The sequence below is a fragment of the Orbicella faveolata genome, unplaced genomic scaffold, assembly GCF_042242905.1.
Source record: "Orbicella faveolata isolate gen_17 unplaced genomic scaffold, um_ofav_v1 contig_46, whole genome shotgun sequence".
NCBI lineage: Eukaryota > Metazoa > Cnidaria > Anthozoa > Scleractinia > Merulinidae > Orbicella > Orbicella faveolata.
The window spans coordinates 6,064,172-6,082,629 of NW_028301576.1; the positions used below are offsets into that span (position 1 = coordinate 6,064,172).

The 18,458-nt window shown below is 37.2% G+C and overlaps 1 protein-coding gene across 3 annotated transcripts; it reads right to left on the bottom strand.

Annotated features, from left to right (window-relative positions):
- Window positions 1-544: 544 nt before the first annotated feature.
- On the bottom strand, window positions 545-17,504 carry LOC110049221 (melanopsin-like). Of its 3 annotated transcripts, XM_089278490.1 has the most exons (4): window positions 17,364-17,504; window positions 17,181-17,242; window positions 13,390-13,561; window positions 545-4,061 (listed from the first exon to the last, which is right to left on the bottom strand). In XM_089278490.1, exon 4 carries the CDS (start codon window positions 4,055-4,057, stop codon window positions 3,017-3,019), a length of 1,041 nt encoding a protein of 346 aa, XP_089134616.1. In that variant the 5' UTR covers window positions 4,058-4,061; window positions 13,390-13,561; window positions 17,181-17,242; window positions 17,364-17,504; the 3' UTR covers window positions 545-3,016. The 3 variants fall into 3 exon arrangements, with proteins under 3 accessions (XP_089134616.1, XP_089134617.1, XP_020610664.2); XM_089278491.1 differs by lacking the exon at window positions 13,390-13,561; XM_020755005.2 differs by lacking the exons at window positions 13,390-13,561; window positions 17,181-17,242; window positions 17,364-17,504 and adding an exon at window positions 8,478-8,782.
- Between the last annotated feature and the right edge of the window lie 954 nt (window positions 17,505-18,458).

Below are 18,458 nucleotides of genomic sequence, written 5' to 3' on the forward strand. Positions count from 1 at the left end.
TCGAAGGTATTTTGTATTATGTTTGGAGTTTTTACAGTTTAAACTGATTCGTTTTAATTTGTAAAATTTTGATACTAACTCCTTTAATTTCTAGTATCATGCTATTTTTGTTCATTTGTTTTTTAATTCAAAGTACTACTGTGACGTTTTTCTGACATTTCTTAAAGATTTTGTGTCCAAGATATCGGATTTCTTAAACTAGCGTCATTAAGGCGTGATATCACCTCATAATTGGCGTCAAAACAACCAAGTCTCGATACTTTAGAAGTCACATAAGATTTGAATACTATATAGTGAAAAACTATGGAGTGTTTGATTTTGCCTAAGTAGAGATCACATTCTAGGGTTCTTTTGCCTTTTGGGTCTCAAATAGGCGAAAATAGTAACATTACAAAATATTTTTAGCATTCACTTTTGCCGGGTTTTCGAACATGATGAAGGAAGTCAAGTGATCATAACAATGTTAATCGTGATTCTGACACCCCCTCCATCTCCCCCCCCCCCCCACCTCCCCATCCCAGCCTCATCATAAACAGAAGCGATGTTTTGTCATATAACTTTTAATAATGGTTCACCCAATGCATTGCTCTTACCAAGGAAAAAATTAATACACATTTAATTATATCTAATGATTTGACACGTGACATACACGTAATACTTTTCTTTTATCAAAGAACTAACAGTTTTTGCGAAAGAGATGTGTTAAAGCACACGTGACATACACGTAGCATACACGTGACGTATAGCTATCTTAAGAAAGTTCAGCCGATTTCATTCGTTAAAGGAGCTCGGTTACGAAATATATTTACTTTTCTTCTTTCTAATTTTAAGGCCGTTACTCGTTATTCAGTCTTATCGTGTATGTAACATTATTAAAATCTCTTAATGGCAAAATGGCAAAGACCACAATTATAGATACATATTTGCTTTAATTTTCCTAGCACTTATCTAAACTGCATATATTTTATGAGTGATAATTAAGTTTCTGATTTAGCTTTTTAACCAGATAAATATTTGTCAGACACATTATGTACATTAAATAATTCCTACAAGTTGAAATAATGAAATTTAAATATGCTGTTCTTAATATTGATTATTAAAGAATATTCATAATCGTTAATTTGCGTAAAATTAAAATTAAACACGACAAAGAGACTTGTGCCTTCAGTTGATTAAGCACTGTTACGCCGTAACGTTTACCTACCCCTTTTCGTTTTATAGAAATCAATGCTTATTCTTTTTCAACAAGTTCGCTCATGCATGCTGAAGCTTCCTGTCATCTTGGTAGCTGACTGTCGATGGCGATGCCTTACTCAAAAACACTGGAGCTTCTCCATAGCGGCGGCTCTAGAAATATCCTTTACTCACGGCCGGGCAGTTAAAGACACGCAGGTCATTATATCACTACATATTTATTACATATTTATTACATCACTGTGGTTTGAACATGAAATGTTCCTTACTGATATTAAGGGTGTACGAAGAATTGCAGTATTTGACTTACGCTGACATCTGTGGGCAGAACATTTCTGTTTTCCCTGGATTCCTGTCATTGAATCTGGCTCCTGATAGACCAATCAACTTTCAGTCAATGGCCATTTTTGTATCCGGGACGACGTTATTAGTTTCTAAAGAAACTGTTGGGCTCCGAAGTTAGGCAAGTGAAACGCCTACTGTAGCTACATGTATTTATCACCTTAAAGTTGATAAAGGTACCTTAGCCACCGTAGCGAGCTTATAAAGCTGACATTTGGAGCTTCAGGCCTTCGTCAGAACGATGCGCGAGATGTGGTTGGTGCGTTTGTTTAGATAGTGGTGGAAACGGAGTTATAATTACAACAGAAATAGCGTAGATTAATTAATTACCTGAATGGATTATGTTGCTATGTTTCTTTCGTTGACATGCTTCTTCCAATAGGCTAACTCCCTTGGCTACAATACTGTATACGTATGAGCACATACATCATCGTCATCATCATCACACAACCCAAAATTCCTCCTAACGCTCGAAACGTGTGCTTCACAAACTCACTTGGGAGGTAAGTTTCCTGCCTACAAGTTGGCAAACAGCAACTTCAATCCGCAAGGGAATGAACTAAGCCTGCGGTTTCCTCAGGAAAGGTTTCCAAGTAAGAATATGCGGTATCCACCAGTATGTGTCCGTAAAGATTCTACGCACTTGCCACGGAACAGTAATTTTGTGATTCCTCGTTTCAATACCAAACGCTATGGTAAACAAGCAATCAGATATACAAGACCTTAATTGTTGTCTAAACTAGGTAAAGATATCAGAGATGCCCCTACTCTAAAGACTTTTAGAAATGAAAGCAGAAAACTTTACTTATCAGAGTATGTCGCCAATAGCAATAATTGGTGTAAGCTTTGCGGTAACTAGATTGCGTTGTAAATAATTCTATTATTTTAGTATTGTAATTTTAAATATTTTAGTATTGTAAATATTCAATTTTAACATTTAAGTTCGGTAGGCTTATCATTTTTAATGCCCCCAGTTAGTCCACTGGTGCTAAATACTTTGACATTTAAATAAGGGTTCTTATCTTATCCTTCTAGTATGGGACTGAGAAAAAAATCTGGGCATAATCTAGACTACCTAGTTATTTTTACAATGAGCAACGAAAATCATGAAGAGTTAAGACCATGCACGTTATTGAAGGACAGTATCTACTTTTGTTTACCTACTTTTGTTAGTGCGCACACGTTTGCGCACAAAGCAAGGCGTCGTTTACACTCCACGCCCGCTAGACAGTATTCTTTGGGGATTCCATTAGCCTTTTACTAAAATCTACTTTTTCCACATGCTCCTAATCTGGCGAAAAAGGAAAATGTGTTTAGTAGGCACCGTCCTTGAGGTGCAGAAAAGGAAATCACGAACCTTCAGCTCGAAATTCTAGCTTGTCCTTCTTTTCAATTTAAGTAACGTACGAACGAGGTGGATCCTTCTTCATTTTCAGGTTGCAAACATGTTAGAAATGCTCAATGCAAAAGGTTAAACACGTTAAGCGGTTGAAGTGTAAACTCCTTGCACGTCTATATGAGATCCCGCGGGATTTCGCGATACAGTGGACACTCTGACGTCGCTTGTAGATGAGTCCCGGAGGTGCAGAATAGAGGTAAACGCTTTCTTAAATTGTGGATTCATGATCCCGTATATGAATGGATTAGCCATGCTGCTGCAGTAAACCAGAACATAGGAAACAAAATGAAGCCATCGAGCACTTGTCGATGCAAAAACCTCTTTGAAGCCGATGACAGAAAGAGGTGTCCAACACACCATATACACGCACACCACAACTAATGAAGTTTTCAACACTTTGTTTTCTGTCTTGTCCTCGGTTTTAGTTGGGTTGGGTAAGGAGGAGTGACCCTGGACGCGGCGGGCACTCTCCCGTACTGTTCTGTAAATCACAAAGTAGCAGCTGAAAATGATGGTGGCAGGAATGAAGATTGTCGTAATACAGAGAAAGATAATGTATGACTTGTCTCCCAAGCTCCATACGCATGTACAGTCTGTGAACAACACGTGGTATTCTATCTTTCCCCATCCGTAGAGCTGTGGTGTGTTTACAGCAACTGACGCAAACCAACAAAACGCGATTACGAAATATGTCGTTTTCCTGCTGGAGAAGAACTTTACGTATAGGTGACGCTTGACAACCTTGAAGTAGCGGTTGATAGCGATGGCGGTCATTGTTAACAGTGACACAATGCCAAAAATAAGTTGCGTTACACCAGTAATCTGACATAGCGCATGACCAAGAACCCATCGTCCATAGCGCAGGCTGACGATCCAAAATGGCATATGCAGCATTGCCATGAGAATATCGCTGAAAGCCAAGTTTTCAATCAGTGCATTTGTTACCGTGTTGAGTCTAGCATCCCGGTGAATAGCGTAGACAACCAACGAGTTTCCGATGAAACTGGTCACACATATCAAGCAGGCAAGGAAGACTTCGAAGCCGATTTGGACGTTGCTTCGGCCAAGGGAATCACTTGTTACATCATCAGCGGAACTATTGGTTGGGTGAAATAGCGTCATGCTTCTGGAGAGAAATAAATACCAATTCACGTTAGCTACTTCTTGTTAATGCAATTTTAAAAGCTACAAACCTCCATTAGGCGGCCCTCTGTTAAGCGGTCACACTCTATTAAGAGGTCATTATTCAAATTCCCGAAATTCACTTCAAATATTTACTGTGTATTTGACCTCAATCACTGTTTTGGACCCCAATTGGCTAGATCGATTTCATTGTTATTCACCTCTGTTAAACGGTCACCTAGCTTGGTACATTAGGTGGTCACAAGATCTTAGTGATCAACGTAACCGGAGCACAGTTTTATGGTCACGAGGAACTTTCGCTGGCGCTGAACAAAATGACTGGAACTGTCAATGATCCGCTTTAAGGCAAAGACGCTCGACGCTTGCTTTACTATTAAACATTATTAGCATTACTATAAATTATTTCCGACGGAACCAATTGGTGACAGCCTGAAATACGCCTGTGTTCGGGCTAACCCTAACCCTAGCCAAGCTCCCAGTACGTGCGTTTTACCTTTTTTGGATTATCACTTAACGGCGAAGAAGAGAGGAGCTTTGTAAAATGAAAGAAACGGTAGCATTGACTCATGAGCGAAAGTGTTTTTTTTTAAGATGTAACCTTCTGAGAAAACTATCATTCTGGTGAAGTTACTGAATAGACCCATCTCCCCCTCTGAGTAGAACACCTAGGTATACACCGAGGTTCTAACTGCAGTCTTGGCAGTCATTTCTCGCCTCTGGCAAACATTTTCCAGAAATAATAATTTAAATTTGCTTAAAACCAAAAAAGGCAAGTTGTCAAGCTTGCGAACATAAATTTTCTACAACCGAAGCGGTAACAGAATACTGTTTTTATTTCGTTTTCTACAAAAAAAATATATTATTTTCAGGTATATAATATCAGAATGTTGCATCTTTTAAATAGGCTTTCTTCATACTCCTCTTTGTAATCAATTGTTTGCCTTAAAAGTTGAATGTTTCAAGCATTCAAAAACGTTACCTAGCTAGATATTGTTAAATTGCTTTTGATTCAGAATATGTTGATAAAAATTATTTAACACTATTCAAAATTACACCTTGATGATAATTTGTTTCAAGAGAGGTAAATTGGAAATGGGTCGCGATCTTAAAGCCATTTTACATATTGTGATTTAATCGGTAGTTACTATTTACGTTTAGGTTGTTATTAGTATTATTATTATTACCATTACCATTACCATTACTATTATTATTATTATTATTATTATTATTATTATTATTATTATTATTATTATATGGCCTGGCACAAATTTTGAAATATGGACAGAGCTAAGATGGACCGCTTACGGAATATTTTCGGTGAATTACTCTTTTTAAACTTTGCGCAAAAGAAAACAGTTTTTCATTAAGTAGAAATATTTTTCCTGTATGCTTAGCGAGAAAAGTCAGTTTAATTTGACGAGAGCAACCTGAAAATACAAAAAAGTATATTCTGACCCTTGCGCGCGTTTCAATGCGCGTCTTTTCCAGCACAGTTTAAATTGAAAGTCATTATCATAAATTTCTGTTTTACTGAGCTAGCTTGTTCAGTCCATATTAGGGGATATTTCGCCTCGTTTTTGTGTTTTTTCTTGTCTTTCTTCCTTTTTTTTTTTTTTTTTTTTTTTTTGTTCTTCTTCTTCTTTTTTAGACGTAACCTGCGGTCGGGACCACCACTAATGATTCCCCGAACATGATGACCTGGCGCTTGTTCATTAAGTAAACATGCAGATTTTTCTTGTCGAGAAAAGAAGTCCAAGTTATGTTTCTTCATTGGTGACCTTTGCAATGAAGATATTGTCCCTGTACGAAGTGTCTTTTCTGCTAAGCAATCCTTGCCAACCATAAACATGATTTCATAAAAACAACATTTCATGTTACCATTTGCTAGCGGAGAAACGGCTTTTTGTCATCACTGGGTCATCTTCATAAGCGATTCTTGGTAATTCAGTGAAGCCCCTTTGCCAAGAAGACTGAACAGAAAGTCGTAGTACCAAAACTGTTCGGAACTTTAGAATTTGACCTCTTACATTACAACTAGCAAATCAAGAATCGGAAGCAAACAGCAGTTATGATCGGCACTTTTTTACGCAGTTTGATTACTAATCTGGAGAAAAGGGCCGGTAATTTTTGTCCTTTCACTTACCTTTTGGTGAAATTTCTCAAAATAAGTTAGCTGCTGTGAAATCAAGGTTTCTAGGTCGTACATTTAAATATATTGATAACAACAGACTCTGTGGCTGTGTATCTGTCCAACTATGGCCAAGTTAATTAAACTGCAATTTCAATTAACAGTGTATAAATTATTTTTAATTGAAATTTAGATTCATGTTTAATTAATTAACTGAAATTTTGTGCGTGAGGTATTTTTCAGTCATCCTTGCAGTTGAGATTAATCATTGGTAGTTCTTAGTTTTTCGACAGCCAATGGTCAAAAGATAAATTCGTCATAGTATGACCTGGTTATAGTGTTTATCATTGACTTGTTAAAAGTAAATGCAGGATTTTTTTTTTCTGATGACACAAAAGCGGCTATAAATAACGCGAGCGTTATTAGTTACTTGGGTAGCTCTTTCCCTGCAGAAAAAATCTAGCCCTTAAACTCAGTTCTCACTTTTCCGCCATAAGCCTGTAGAAGCTCTTAGAAGTAACCTCTCCTTCAATGAGCAGCTTCTGGAATATATATACCCATTACCGTGACCTCGCTTGTACTTGTTCCCGTTTGCGTGGTTAGACCAAAATATTATAAGAGACAAACCATCGAAGGTAGTCGAATTCAAGAAGTATTGCTAATCTCCTTTGAAGATCAAGTTCCACGTCTACGTTAGCCCAGTGAAGCGATTTTGAGCGAAGCAATCCCTCGAGTGACAAACCAATGACAAACCATGTCATTTCAAGATGATGCAAACATTAACAAATGAAGAACCAGCTGCGATGGAAGTAATCAATATTGATATGCTAGAATTGACAGCTCCAGCGTGTCGAAGGAACATCATTGAAACAGTCGCTGCTGGCTACGTTGTTTGCGCAATGGACAAGAAAATCTGTAATTGCGCAACATCAAAGGCATCGTCCATTTTGAAAAAAAAAAAAAACGTTTGTTTCCGTTTTCACGCCCTTAGTAAACTTGGTACAAAGGTGACAGTGACATGTTTTAGGAATTTTAAGAAAGAGTAACCTCCTTGTGTCGGAAATGGATTTGAATGGGCTGCAACTTATTAGCCTGAGAAAATCAATTAGCAACCAAAAGCTAATGCAGTCAGACAAGAGAGCGCCAGACAAATAATTTACATCAACCTGTTTTGGCACATACGTCATCAATGCATATCAAGAATCATCTATCTGTGCCTAATGTTAATTGGTGATCTTCAAATTTGTAAGTTAGTGAAATGAAGCGCCCTTGTGCACCATTCAGATATAATTTTTTTTAGCCTCAGGTCAAACTTGTATTTTTAGCAGTTAAACCTCACAATTCGACTAAAATTTAACACTAGTTTTAACTGAAATGGTCTGAAATCGAAGGTTCGTTAATGAAACCTGGTAATTTGAAAATCTAAACTTAACACTAACTAAAGAGAAACGTGTAAAAAGTTCTGTCGATAACACTAAAACCTACAGGAAACCAGATGTTTCTACAGCAGTAAAGAAAAACGCTTTTAACATAAAAATCCGCTAAACGTCCAATGACACCGGCGATACATTCACACGGCCTTGTGATAGCAATTTTTCATTATAAGTTAGCCTTGACGTGGCGGTTTTTTTCTTCTGACGTGAGCTGTGAAGGATGATAAGTTTCAATTTTCCAAAATATCATTTTTATGTCCCTCTTAGACGAAACTAAGCAAATCTTGATATCTTTTTAACACCAAGAAGGAAGGTATATATTATTATTAGTTTACCATACGACAATAATCCCATCACGTGCAGAGGATGTTGCACGCTTTATAACTAAAACAAAGCGTTTACAATACGCAGGAGTCACTTACGCTAGAAAACATAAAAAGCCGTGTTAAAATTCCACTATCATGGGTCTCATAAACAACACATTGAAAATGAAGTTAAAAGGTTGCATTCTTGCTGCGCTTGTAAATATATTTGAGACATGAAGATGAATCTCAATTTAGATATGAAACGACACCAATTTACTTTCGTTTGTCAATTTCGTAGCTGAACATCGCGCTAGATCTGAAACAGAACTGAAGCTTTCATCAGACTCCATTGTTCGCAAAATGTTACTGGCTGAACTCGTCCTTTACTGCTTCTCAGTTAAGATTTTTATTCGTTTAAAGTTTCCCTTCGTTGTTCGAGCTTTTCAACTGGGACATTTCACTCCGGAGAAAATCAAAACGAAATAACAACTGATCAAAAAGCAAATTTTAACCATTGGTTTACACATACATACCTTGATCCTCAGGGAACAAATCTGTATTCACTCTGACACTCCTCAAAGGTATCTTCGTTGATTTGCTTTTGTGCGTGTTGTAAGCGTATTGAATTTTAATGAAAGAGGAATTAGTCATTATTCAATGAAGCCTATTTTCCTTGAAAGGTTCGTTTCCAGTGTCTCCAAAAGAGGAACATGTACTGAAAATGTTAATAATTGTCTTTGGAGCAAAGACACTGGTAAATGCTAAAAACCAAAGAATTTAAAGCAGAAATGATTTTATCTCAGCACGATGTAGAGAGATATACGTTAGTAATTTATTTTACTTCATTATAAATTCGTTAATCTTCACCGAATTTTTAGTATTAAAAGAAACATCTGCCTTTTTTTGTGTCGGCAGTTGACTAATTACCTTCAACTCCTTTTTGACCGTCACGTTTAATGCCGATTTTTGTTTGATTTAACGAACCGAGATATTATGATTGATGACAAATTGCCATCAAAATTGAAACCTTATTTGATTAAAATTTCTACAAAGTTCCACAATTTATTTTCCATTATTTTCTTTATTATTATTTTGATTATATTATTTAAGTTTGATAGATAAATGCAAGGTTAGTCGTAAGCTTCCAAGCCAAAGAAAATAGCGAATAGTTGAATTTTGTGCGAAGCTCATTAACTTTTCAAATGATTTTGCGATAGACAAATTAATTTGTAAGCCACCTCAGTTAGACTGTCCTAACTAGTCACTAGCTAGTTGTCTTCGAACTGCGTTGGCTTGAACGATACTAAAAACGAGCGACAAATAATAGTCTTAAAACTAGCACGCACCAAACCGCCGACACGAAACATGATCAAATTTTGAAAACCTCGGCCGGCCAAAAACTCTGAATGAGAAGATCTCAGCGTCAACAATACAACTCTGGACCGTGAGTCCACGAACTGAAAACAAACTTCGAATCAAGATATAAAACAACTGTGACCCTAAGGACAAAATAACCTTAAAGCCAGAGCAGACGAAACAGCTCCGAGCGATAAGATTACTATTATTCTATTCTATACGTAAAATAGGTTTTAATTCGAATGGCGCAAACAGTGCAATTTTAACATAGCAGCCCAGAGGTAAGAAATTTGAATCCAGGGACATATGATATAATAGCAATTACTTTGTGTCAAAAAAGATTCATTTACGAAGAGGAAATGAATGCCTCTATGCGGATGTCACGAAATAATTGCTAGCCATACAAGCAGCATCCCCGTCGGTGGGGGGGGGGGGGGTGGGGGGGCCTTTCCTATCATCTGGGACATGTAAGGTCTTAAGCGTGCGTACGTCCTACCGAAGAAAGGGATACTTGCTACTAGGGAAACAAAAAACATGATCGAAGTTAGATTTGGTACTGATTAAATTGCGCGCAAATATATATAGAATCTAAAGTAGACAATAATTCTGGATGGTAGCGTACTTTCAGTGCAATAAACTTCGATTTCGAGTTCAAAATAAGTGTCAAACTTAAGTCTTTCACTGAAATGTCTTACTTTAGGCTGCAAGCATTCAAAAGGCTGACAGCCATCATAACATTGTATAACTGGGAAACGTTTTCATGGATAACTTCCAGAAAAATTAATGAAACCACATTTCGATAATTTTAATTTGTTTTCATGTAATATATCAAGCCCAAAAGACCGCGTTTCACCACGTTTCCAAATATCGAGGCGAAAGTTGAAAATACGACGCGTAGAGGAGTATTTTTGACGAACTTTGGGTTGTTTGGAAATTTAATCAGACTCCGGCTTTCTTGAATCCATGCTAATTAAGATATATTTAACCACCGTCATGCACGATTTGATTTCCTTTGTTTAAACTTGATGAGTTATTAATGAGTTTGAGAACGGAAGATCAAAGGTTTGTTTTAGGTGGCACGGAGTGAAAATTTCATATTCCCCTTACTTTCAACGGCGTAATTCATGTTTATTTTCTTTATTATAAAGTTTATCTTCTGTTCAACGATAAATTCATTGTTAGTGGCACTGATCTTGCCCGCTGGGCAAAGATAAGAAAGTCTATTAAATCATTTTTCCTCTCTCTTCACTTCTAAATATAAGACTGCTATGTTTCAAACATATTTCAAAACTCATCTTTTCCCGCTTTGTCCAATCATATCTTATGCTAAGGCCCGGTTCATACGTCGCATTTCTGCCGTGTCGAATTCAATTCAACGAATTAAATTCGACAGAAATTCGACGTCTGAATCGGCTGCCGCATTTCTGCCGCACGTTCGACTGGTCTTGTCGCATTATCCGACAGAAATGCGACACCGATTCAGACGTCGAATTTCTGCCGTGTCGAATCTAATGCATACATTATCTTAATGTATTGAGCATGCGTAAATGTGTTCCTGCCAAAGAAAAAGAAGAAACTTGGCCATTCTCGACCCAATGCAACCTGAACATATTGCAACACATACTGCTGCGTTGTCAGCCTTCTCCTTCTCGTTCCATTGGCGGACAATTTTTAGCAAAATTAAAGTCCTTCGTCGCTCAGTACTTTCGTCCACCATATTGAATACTCTACGTTTAAAACATTTTCCGCTGGCCGACATACCCGACGGTATAAATTCTGAATTAAGTGCGACACAAGTGCGACGTATGAATCCACAGTCGCATTTCTGCCGCACTTAATTGAATTGAATTCGACACGGCAGAAATGCGACGTATGAACCGGGCCTAAGAAAAAGTTCTATCTTGCTGGCTCGCGTATCACGTCACAGGTCTTCTACCTCAAACCCGAGAAAAATCCATTTCCTTAGTGCAATGATACCAATGTTGTCCATAAGTAATAATTGCCGATGGAGGTTTTAATACACCTTGGTGGAAATGTTGCTGTGGTCATTTATATGTTATGAACGTGCAACATTTCAGCCGCGAAAATGAAATCTTTAAAAATAATGACAAAATAGTTTGAATTTAAAATTAGCTCACCAGGAGATAAAAGAGAATAAGGCCCGGGTCCAGCACCCGCTACACTCACGTGGCGCATGTGCAATGAACACTGATCATTGAGGCCCCGTAAACACTACGCCGGGAAACAATCAGCTTTTGGATTTGACTTCGAGGAAAACTCAAGCAGGGAAATCTCATGATTCTTGTGACGCCATCGTTTTCGAAAGGCTCCGTTTTTAAAATGTTTTTCGTCCACACTTCAACGCAAAGCAGGCGGGTTTTTTTTGGTTTTTTTTTTCAAATTCTTCCGGTTTGAAGAGCGTTCTCACAAAGCTCCGTTTTCAAGATGTTTTCTGTTTACACGAGAACGAGAGGCCAGCGTTTTCAAATTTGAATGTTTGAAAAGCGTTTCCGAAAAGCCCTGGTTTCGTGACGGATCAGCGTGGACGGCAGGCCAAACCGTAGAAATAAAGTTGCGTTTTCAATTTTATCCCGAGTGTGTGTAGTGTAGGTGGAGCCTAAGTTTTTCATTTCACTGGTTCTTCAAATTCTTCTAATTCTTCAAACGCTTACGCTTACAGTATTTTTTATTTTAAAGAACGTCCCTGACGAAAAGCTGAGGAAAAAAAGCAGCTAAATTATTAAGTAGTTAAGGTAAAGATGATGAAGCAGGCGAAATGTATTTTCCGTTTCCAAAAGGCTACGTCTGACTATAGACCTCATGAGTTTACATAAAATTGATCACTACGACCTGACTCGGCTTTCTGTAAAAGGCAGCGCATTAGATGTGTAGCATAGTTTGTCAACGGCATAAAGACAAAGTTTTTCAATCGCAAGGAAATAAAGAAGGATAAGTTATGGGTGAAATGCGCAAAAAAACAATGTATTTCGTATAATGTGATCGTCGGGGTGAGGCTAGTTCTGAAAAGAACTGTTGATGGTGACTGACGTTTCGATTACCTGAGCGGAAGTCATCTTCAGAGTCAAAGGAGTAGTGTTTGTCAGTCGATGATGTTATAAGTCTGGTCCGCTGAACGTGATTGGTCAGTTTAGCCGTGATGGTATTGGCTGAAAGACTCGTGTAAAGTTTGGCATCAGTCATTGGTTGGTTTCGATCCGTCTATTATTAGTCAAATTGGTCGGTCTTTGATCCACCTACTGTTAGTCAAATTAAGTCGGTCTGTTAGAAGTCCGTTTGTCCGTTTCATTTTCGTCATGGATAAGTCGTTTGTAAGGCGCCAGTAATTGTTGACATCTGTCAAGAAGCGTTTGCTCTATGTTAGTGTACCAGATTTCCAGAGTCAGTCACTGGAAATAGTTTGTACTGTAGGTTAAGCACTGAGCAGAGTCCCAGTCGATGTTGTGGTTTGTCAGTTGATGATGTACTGCAATGTGATTGTTGGCATCATTAAATATATTACATGAAAACAAATTAAAATTATCAAAATGTGGGTTTATTAGTTTTTCTGGAAGCTATCCATGAAAACATTTCCTCTGTTTTTCAGAACTACCCTCACCCGGACAATCACACTATACGAACTACGGATACTCCCGGGTTCAAGCCATTTACTAAAAAACAATGTATGTATCACTAACAGCCACATTAACTTATTCAATTGATGGTTACACAAGGCAACTTCAAAAGACAAGAGACCAAAAAAGACGACTTCTAACTATCCAAATCATGGTAGCTCAGAAAAAAGGTTTCAGAGCCGATACTAAACAGTTCTATCGGATATCAAAATACAAAATAGCATGAAATAGTAACTACTGACGTCGCAGATAAATTAAGATAAAAGTGATTCTCGTGGGGTTTTTTCCTGTTTGCAGCCAACAAATGAAACGAGAAGATTTCAAAAGGCCTCAGATATATAAAATCGCTTACCAAAATGAACCTGTAGCTTGAAACGTACGTTATCCGAGCCGTTATTATGATCTACCACGCTTAAGTAACATTTCTGCTATGGTGGAGCTTCTTGTTTTCTCTTACCCTGTACTGTTATGGCTCACTTGTATCTCCTGTCATGCAGACTTCGACCAACTGATGCGTCAGTATCGTGTGAGTATTCTACGCCGATCAACTCGTCATAGTTTCAATGCAAAGTACCCGCCAGATAACAGGTGTCTGCATTCTAGCAGGATTTACATAATGAGCTACATCCCTAGGTGTCAACAAAGAATTGGTATTTCAGCAAACCCAGTAAGTAAGAAAATTATTCTTCTTTACAACAGGACACTTTCAATATATTAAAATTCAGCTTGATAGTGAAGCCTAGAGGACACACAAAAAAAGAAATGAATAAACATGGTCATTGAATTTGTGTCCTGTAAGCCTCACTGCCAAGCTGAATTTTAATATGTAGAAAACGGTCTATTGCCGCATGCTCTGCTTCGTTATTGACACAGAGAAATAATAAGGAAAAAAATACGCACAAATATCAATAAAGGAATCCTTAATCTAACGTGCTCGCTACGCTTGGCTAAGAACTAGCACCCAGTCACGCTACGAAATAATAAGATAAAAAAAAAAAAGCAGAAAAATAAAAACGTCATTGGAAGTATATAATTTGATTTAAATACGTGACAAATTGAAAAAATTATCACGCATCAAAATAGCAACGATCACAAAATTTAGTCTGAAAGTCTAAAATGAAAAAGAGCATATATACGTAGTATAGAAGAAATCGAATTAAAAGAGATTTCTTAAAACATAAAACGGTAAAAACGAACGATAAAATCCGACGTTTCGGAGTAGTCACGACTCCATTATCAAGGTAAACTATATGTTATGTCATGAAAATTACAGCATTTAAAGCGATTTTGGCGCGAAGAATTAACATAAAAGGGCGCGAAGATTATCAGACTGAGTATAAAAATACTTTCGCACGAATGGACTCTGATTGCATGTTAACATTTGGCTTTAAAGCTCTTGTAAAAAGCATTTCGTGCACTAAACAGTCAAATTTGTTTCTGCATTTCTTAAGCACTTCGAAACGCTTTAGCAGCTTTCACAAGCAATTGCTTTAACACAACTTACGACTTGAACCTCACCAAAACGCCCCACCCGCCCCTGTTTATTTTGGATAAAAAAGAAGAAAGCACAGAAGGAAGAAAAGCCTGCAGGGCAAGCAAAGCAAAACCGCCCCTCCCCGCTTGCCCCCTTAGTTCAAGGTCTGGATCCGCCACTGGCGATGGCGTCACTAGTAGTCTTGACGTAGACCCCATATTGCACTGTCGTAGACAGAAATTAAAAGTTTAAACACATGTAGAGATTTTATCATTCCCAATGTTTTTTTTTCTAACTGATGTGATTCGAAAAACTAGAAAATTCTATTTGAAGAAAGACATATGGGTGTTAAGGGCAATGTAATTCAAACATATATGTAACCAGATCGTAACCCAAGACTCCGGATAATTGCTTGCGGTTACCCACCGCCGGAGGGGCGCCACTGAAAAACAGTTTTCAAGACACCTGCATTTATGATGGCCTCTAAACAACAAATCTAATCTTTCAAGCACTAAGCCTTAACCACTACAGGCCGTATTCCATCATAGGCAATTAGTTTTCTCCCATTTGGAATATTAACTACTTACAACTTCAGGTGGTTCTCACGGCAATAGGTAAATGGGTGGTTTCTATGGTTGGCGGGCTCTCGCAAACTGCTTACTATTGGCTTTTCTATGTTTTCCAAATTCTCTCCTCAAACAACGTTACAAATGTCTGGGAAAATGCAAAAATGGGGTTTCGAGGCTTTGAGGTGTGACCGAAACAAAATATATATTGATAATTCATGTAGGGCGCGCGTAAACGCTTATAAACCTTAAACTGATCAATTCTTCATGCGTGTTTTGACTCCTTGTCAGATTCATACTGAGCAATTGAATGCCACCCGTCCGCAAAAAGGAGGAAGAGGACTACCTGAGCACCAGCAAATAGCAGTCAAAATTAATTTCAAACACCTTAGAATATTTAAACAGAATGCTCAATATGAAACAGTGTTTCATCAGTGATTTTACTGAGAAGGAATCATATTTTTCAACAAAAAGTAAAATAATAAACTAGTTTCTTAACGTTAGAGCTTTATACCTGATGCGCTGAAACAGAAACGTAACTGCATACTTTATAATTATACTACTTACTATTTACACAAATGTAAATGTAATTTTTTTTTAGCCATTAGCATGATTAAAAATACATTATTGACATTTTGACGAAACCAACGGTAAGGTAAATGAATAAATTTCAGTAAACGAATCATTATTACAGACCAAAGGTAGAATTGATTTTAGTACTCATAACTTGAAAAAGAAAATAGTATGTTCAATAACCAGCGAAGTTCAAAATATTAGCACGCCAAGTTGGAACACAGCTATTCTTCCACAAAAAATATATATATATATTTAGTTGATAGAAACGTTATAACAGTACGGGATCATAAAATGTGTTTCAATTGAAGAAACTGTTACAATACATACTCTAAGCTACTACTAGTTTCTGTGCATCTCCGAACACGAGGCCATTAAATATCCCAGATAAGAAGCTAAAAATGACAAACTGGACATGCTTTAAATCGTAAACAATGATCGAATCATTGATTAATTCTAAAGTTAGTCCTGTTGAAAACATTTGCCAGTTCCGTGCTGAAAAGAAAGCTTTTTCTAAGTCTATGTTAACCATTTTCCTTTTCATGTATAACAAAGTTAAGCTTGCATTGTTTGGCTTTTATGCGATGGTCACAATTCACTCGCTAAACTTAGGAAATCGCATAATCTACCAACTTTGTCAGCTGTCTTGTGTGCGTCACGCGTTTTCTTTTTGCGCCCGGCCCATCACATTCGATTGTTTGCATTATATTTTGAAGGATGAAAAAGGCCTATTTGGAACATATTTCACAATATTAGAAAAACTTACGATTTAATTCGTCCGAAGGACAAAAGGGTTTACAAACGCCCGCGCGAATTTTGAGAATTATCTTACAACTGAAGACATTAAATGTGGATTAAAATGTCAGTTTTGCGGATTTTCATCGACTTTTGTGCAATTTGGAAAACGAATTTGAAAGCCGCTCATATAAAGGTATAATGAGTTTACCGGGTTCAAATAAAGCAAAAATTGAAGAACCAAACGAATGAAAGATATTCTTCATTAAAATCACAGGAAGCTGTTAAGGAAAAATATCATTTCCCTCAATGGACAGCAATTACCTTAATGAATGCACAGCACGTAAATCTGCTAGCAAAAAACAACAGCATATTTTTTGACGAAATGTACAAGGCAAAATCGCCTGGATGATAAGAAACAAAAAAGATACCAAAAATGGGGCGATTGGGGGAGCACTTTTTAGTTATATTCCAACGTGATAAAATGATTCAATTTAGTGTTAAAAATATTCCCACATTTTTAACTCACCTATTTTCTCCAATTGTCTTAAAAATGTCTTCCCTACCAGCTTTATTAATTCTCTCTTAAACTTAATTTGCCTTCCGTTAGCAAAGATATAACACAGGCATATGTCGTGCACTCGTTGGCAGCTCGCTGCCTCGTTAAAATCTCAACTGTCTATACAACGCTTTATTGTAAGCCTACACCTTGATGTAGGAAAGCATAATTTTTGTGGGAAATATATGCAGTCCGGGGTTTTCTCTCAATCGCCGATCGGCTAATATTTTTTTTCCTCAAATTTTCAAAATTAATGGAAAACACTGATCCATATAGTGATAACATTAGCCGTTTGTGCAACTGCGAAACTAGAAAAAAAGCAGAAAGAAATTGCTTCTTACCTTAGTGTTTAGCGCCTTGATAAGTATCAAACTTCCTTTGGGACAATGGTGAAGGTTTTTAGCTATCTCGTTGAAATAATGCAAAAAGAGATTGCGAATGCAAACTTTGATCAAAACTAAGTTCATGATGTCCGGAAAATCAGATAAACAATGTTCAGTAGTGACATGCTTCGTGAATCTCACCTGAAGTTAAAATAAAACTCTGCCCGCTTCAGTTTGGTCGGCTACTTAGAGCTGTTACTAAGCTCCTCTATTTCAACGCACAAGCCAGTGTCGCGAGAAAGGACATTCCTCGTATATATTTACTTGTTTTATAAATCTTGGTGTGTGGATAATCTACTTATTTCTCCCTAAAGAATTGAATAACAACTTTAATAATGAAGTCAGCAAGAGCTTTCTCGGGATTGGCTTAATGGACCAGGTGGTAAGAAACCGCCAATACGGAGAACAAAAGTGATGGTCGACGCTATAACAATGAAATAGCAATGCGTGGAAACGATTTTTTGCTAATAAAAAGGTTTTTGTTTCATCTAGTGTTAGGAAACTAAACATTTCGTGCCAGAATTAGATTTGAGGTGCGACAGTTGGGAATGCTGATTTTTTAAGGGAAATTTCCAGTTCTAAACATGGTTATCAGTATTTATCATTAATATACTTCGACAAGAAAACTGGCGATAAAAGAAGACAAAGATGAAAAACAATTAAGCCGATGTTGAGATTTGTCTAAGTGCACCACGAAGGGACATATTAATTAAATAATCAGTGTCGCAATCTCAAAGAAAAAATTTTGTCTGGCTTAAATGGGGTAGACAAACCTTTCTTGAATAATATGTTGTATTTGCTGGTGGGTTTCTAAAAATGTAGCGGTTAACCATCATTTTGCTCCCGTCAGAAGACACAATGGGTCTATTTCAAAGAAACGAAAGACAGTTAAGTTTGAGTTTCTATAACAGCAGCTAGAAAAACAGTCTCAGATTTAGAAACCTCACAAAAAATTTTCGTTCTACACCTGCCACTTGTTCATCATGATATTTTCACGATTTTATGTTCGACGACGCATTTGCTAATTTATCAGAAGAAAGAGCATTTATTTTTTTTATCTTTTTTTAATATTCAACAAGACATTCCTAGGGCTTATAAATTCATGTACAACGGGAAAATAAGGGTAACTGGAAAAAAAAGGACAAAAACGAAGCACTAAATTAGAATAAGCTAAATGTTTGTTGCGGTTGAGCTGACGACAAGGGAAGAAAATTGGGTAATTCCCTACAGATTATC

Excerpts from the sequence above, each read along its gene's own strand:
- LOC110049221 (XM_089278491.1), bottom strand. The coding sequence starts at position 4,057 with ATGACGCTATTTCACCCAACCAATAGTTCCGCTGATGATGTAACAAGT.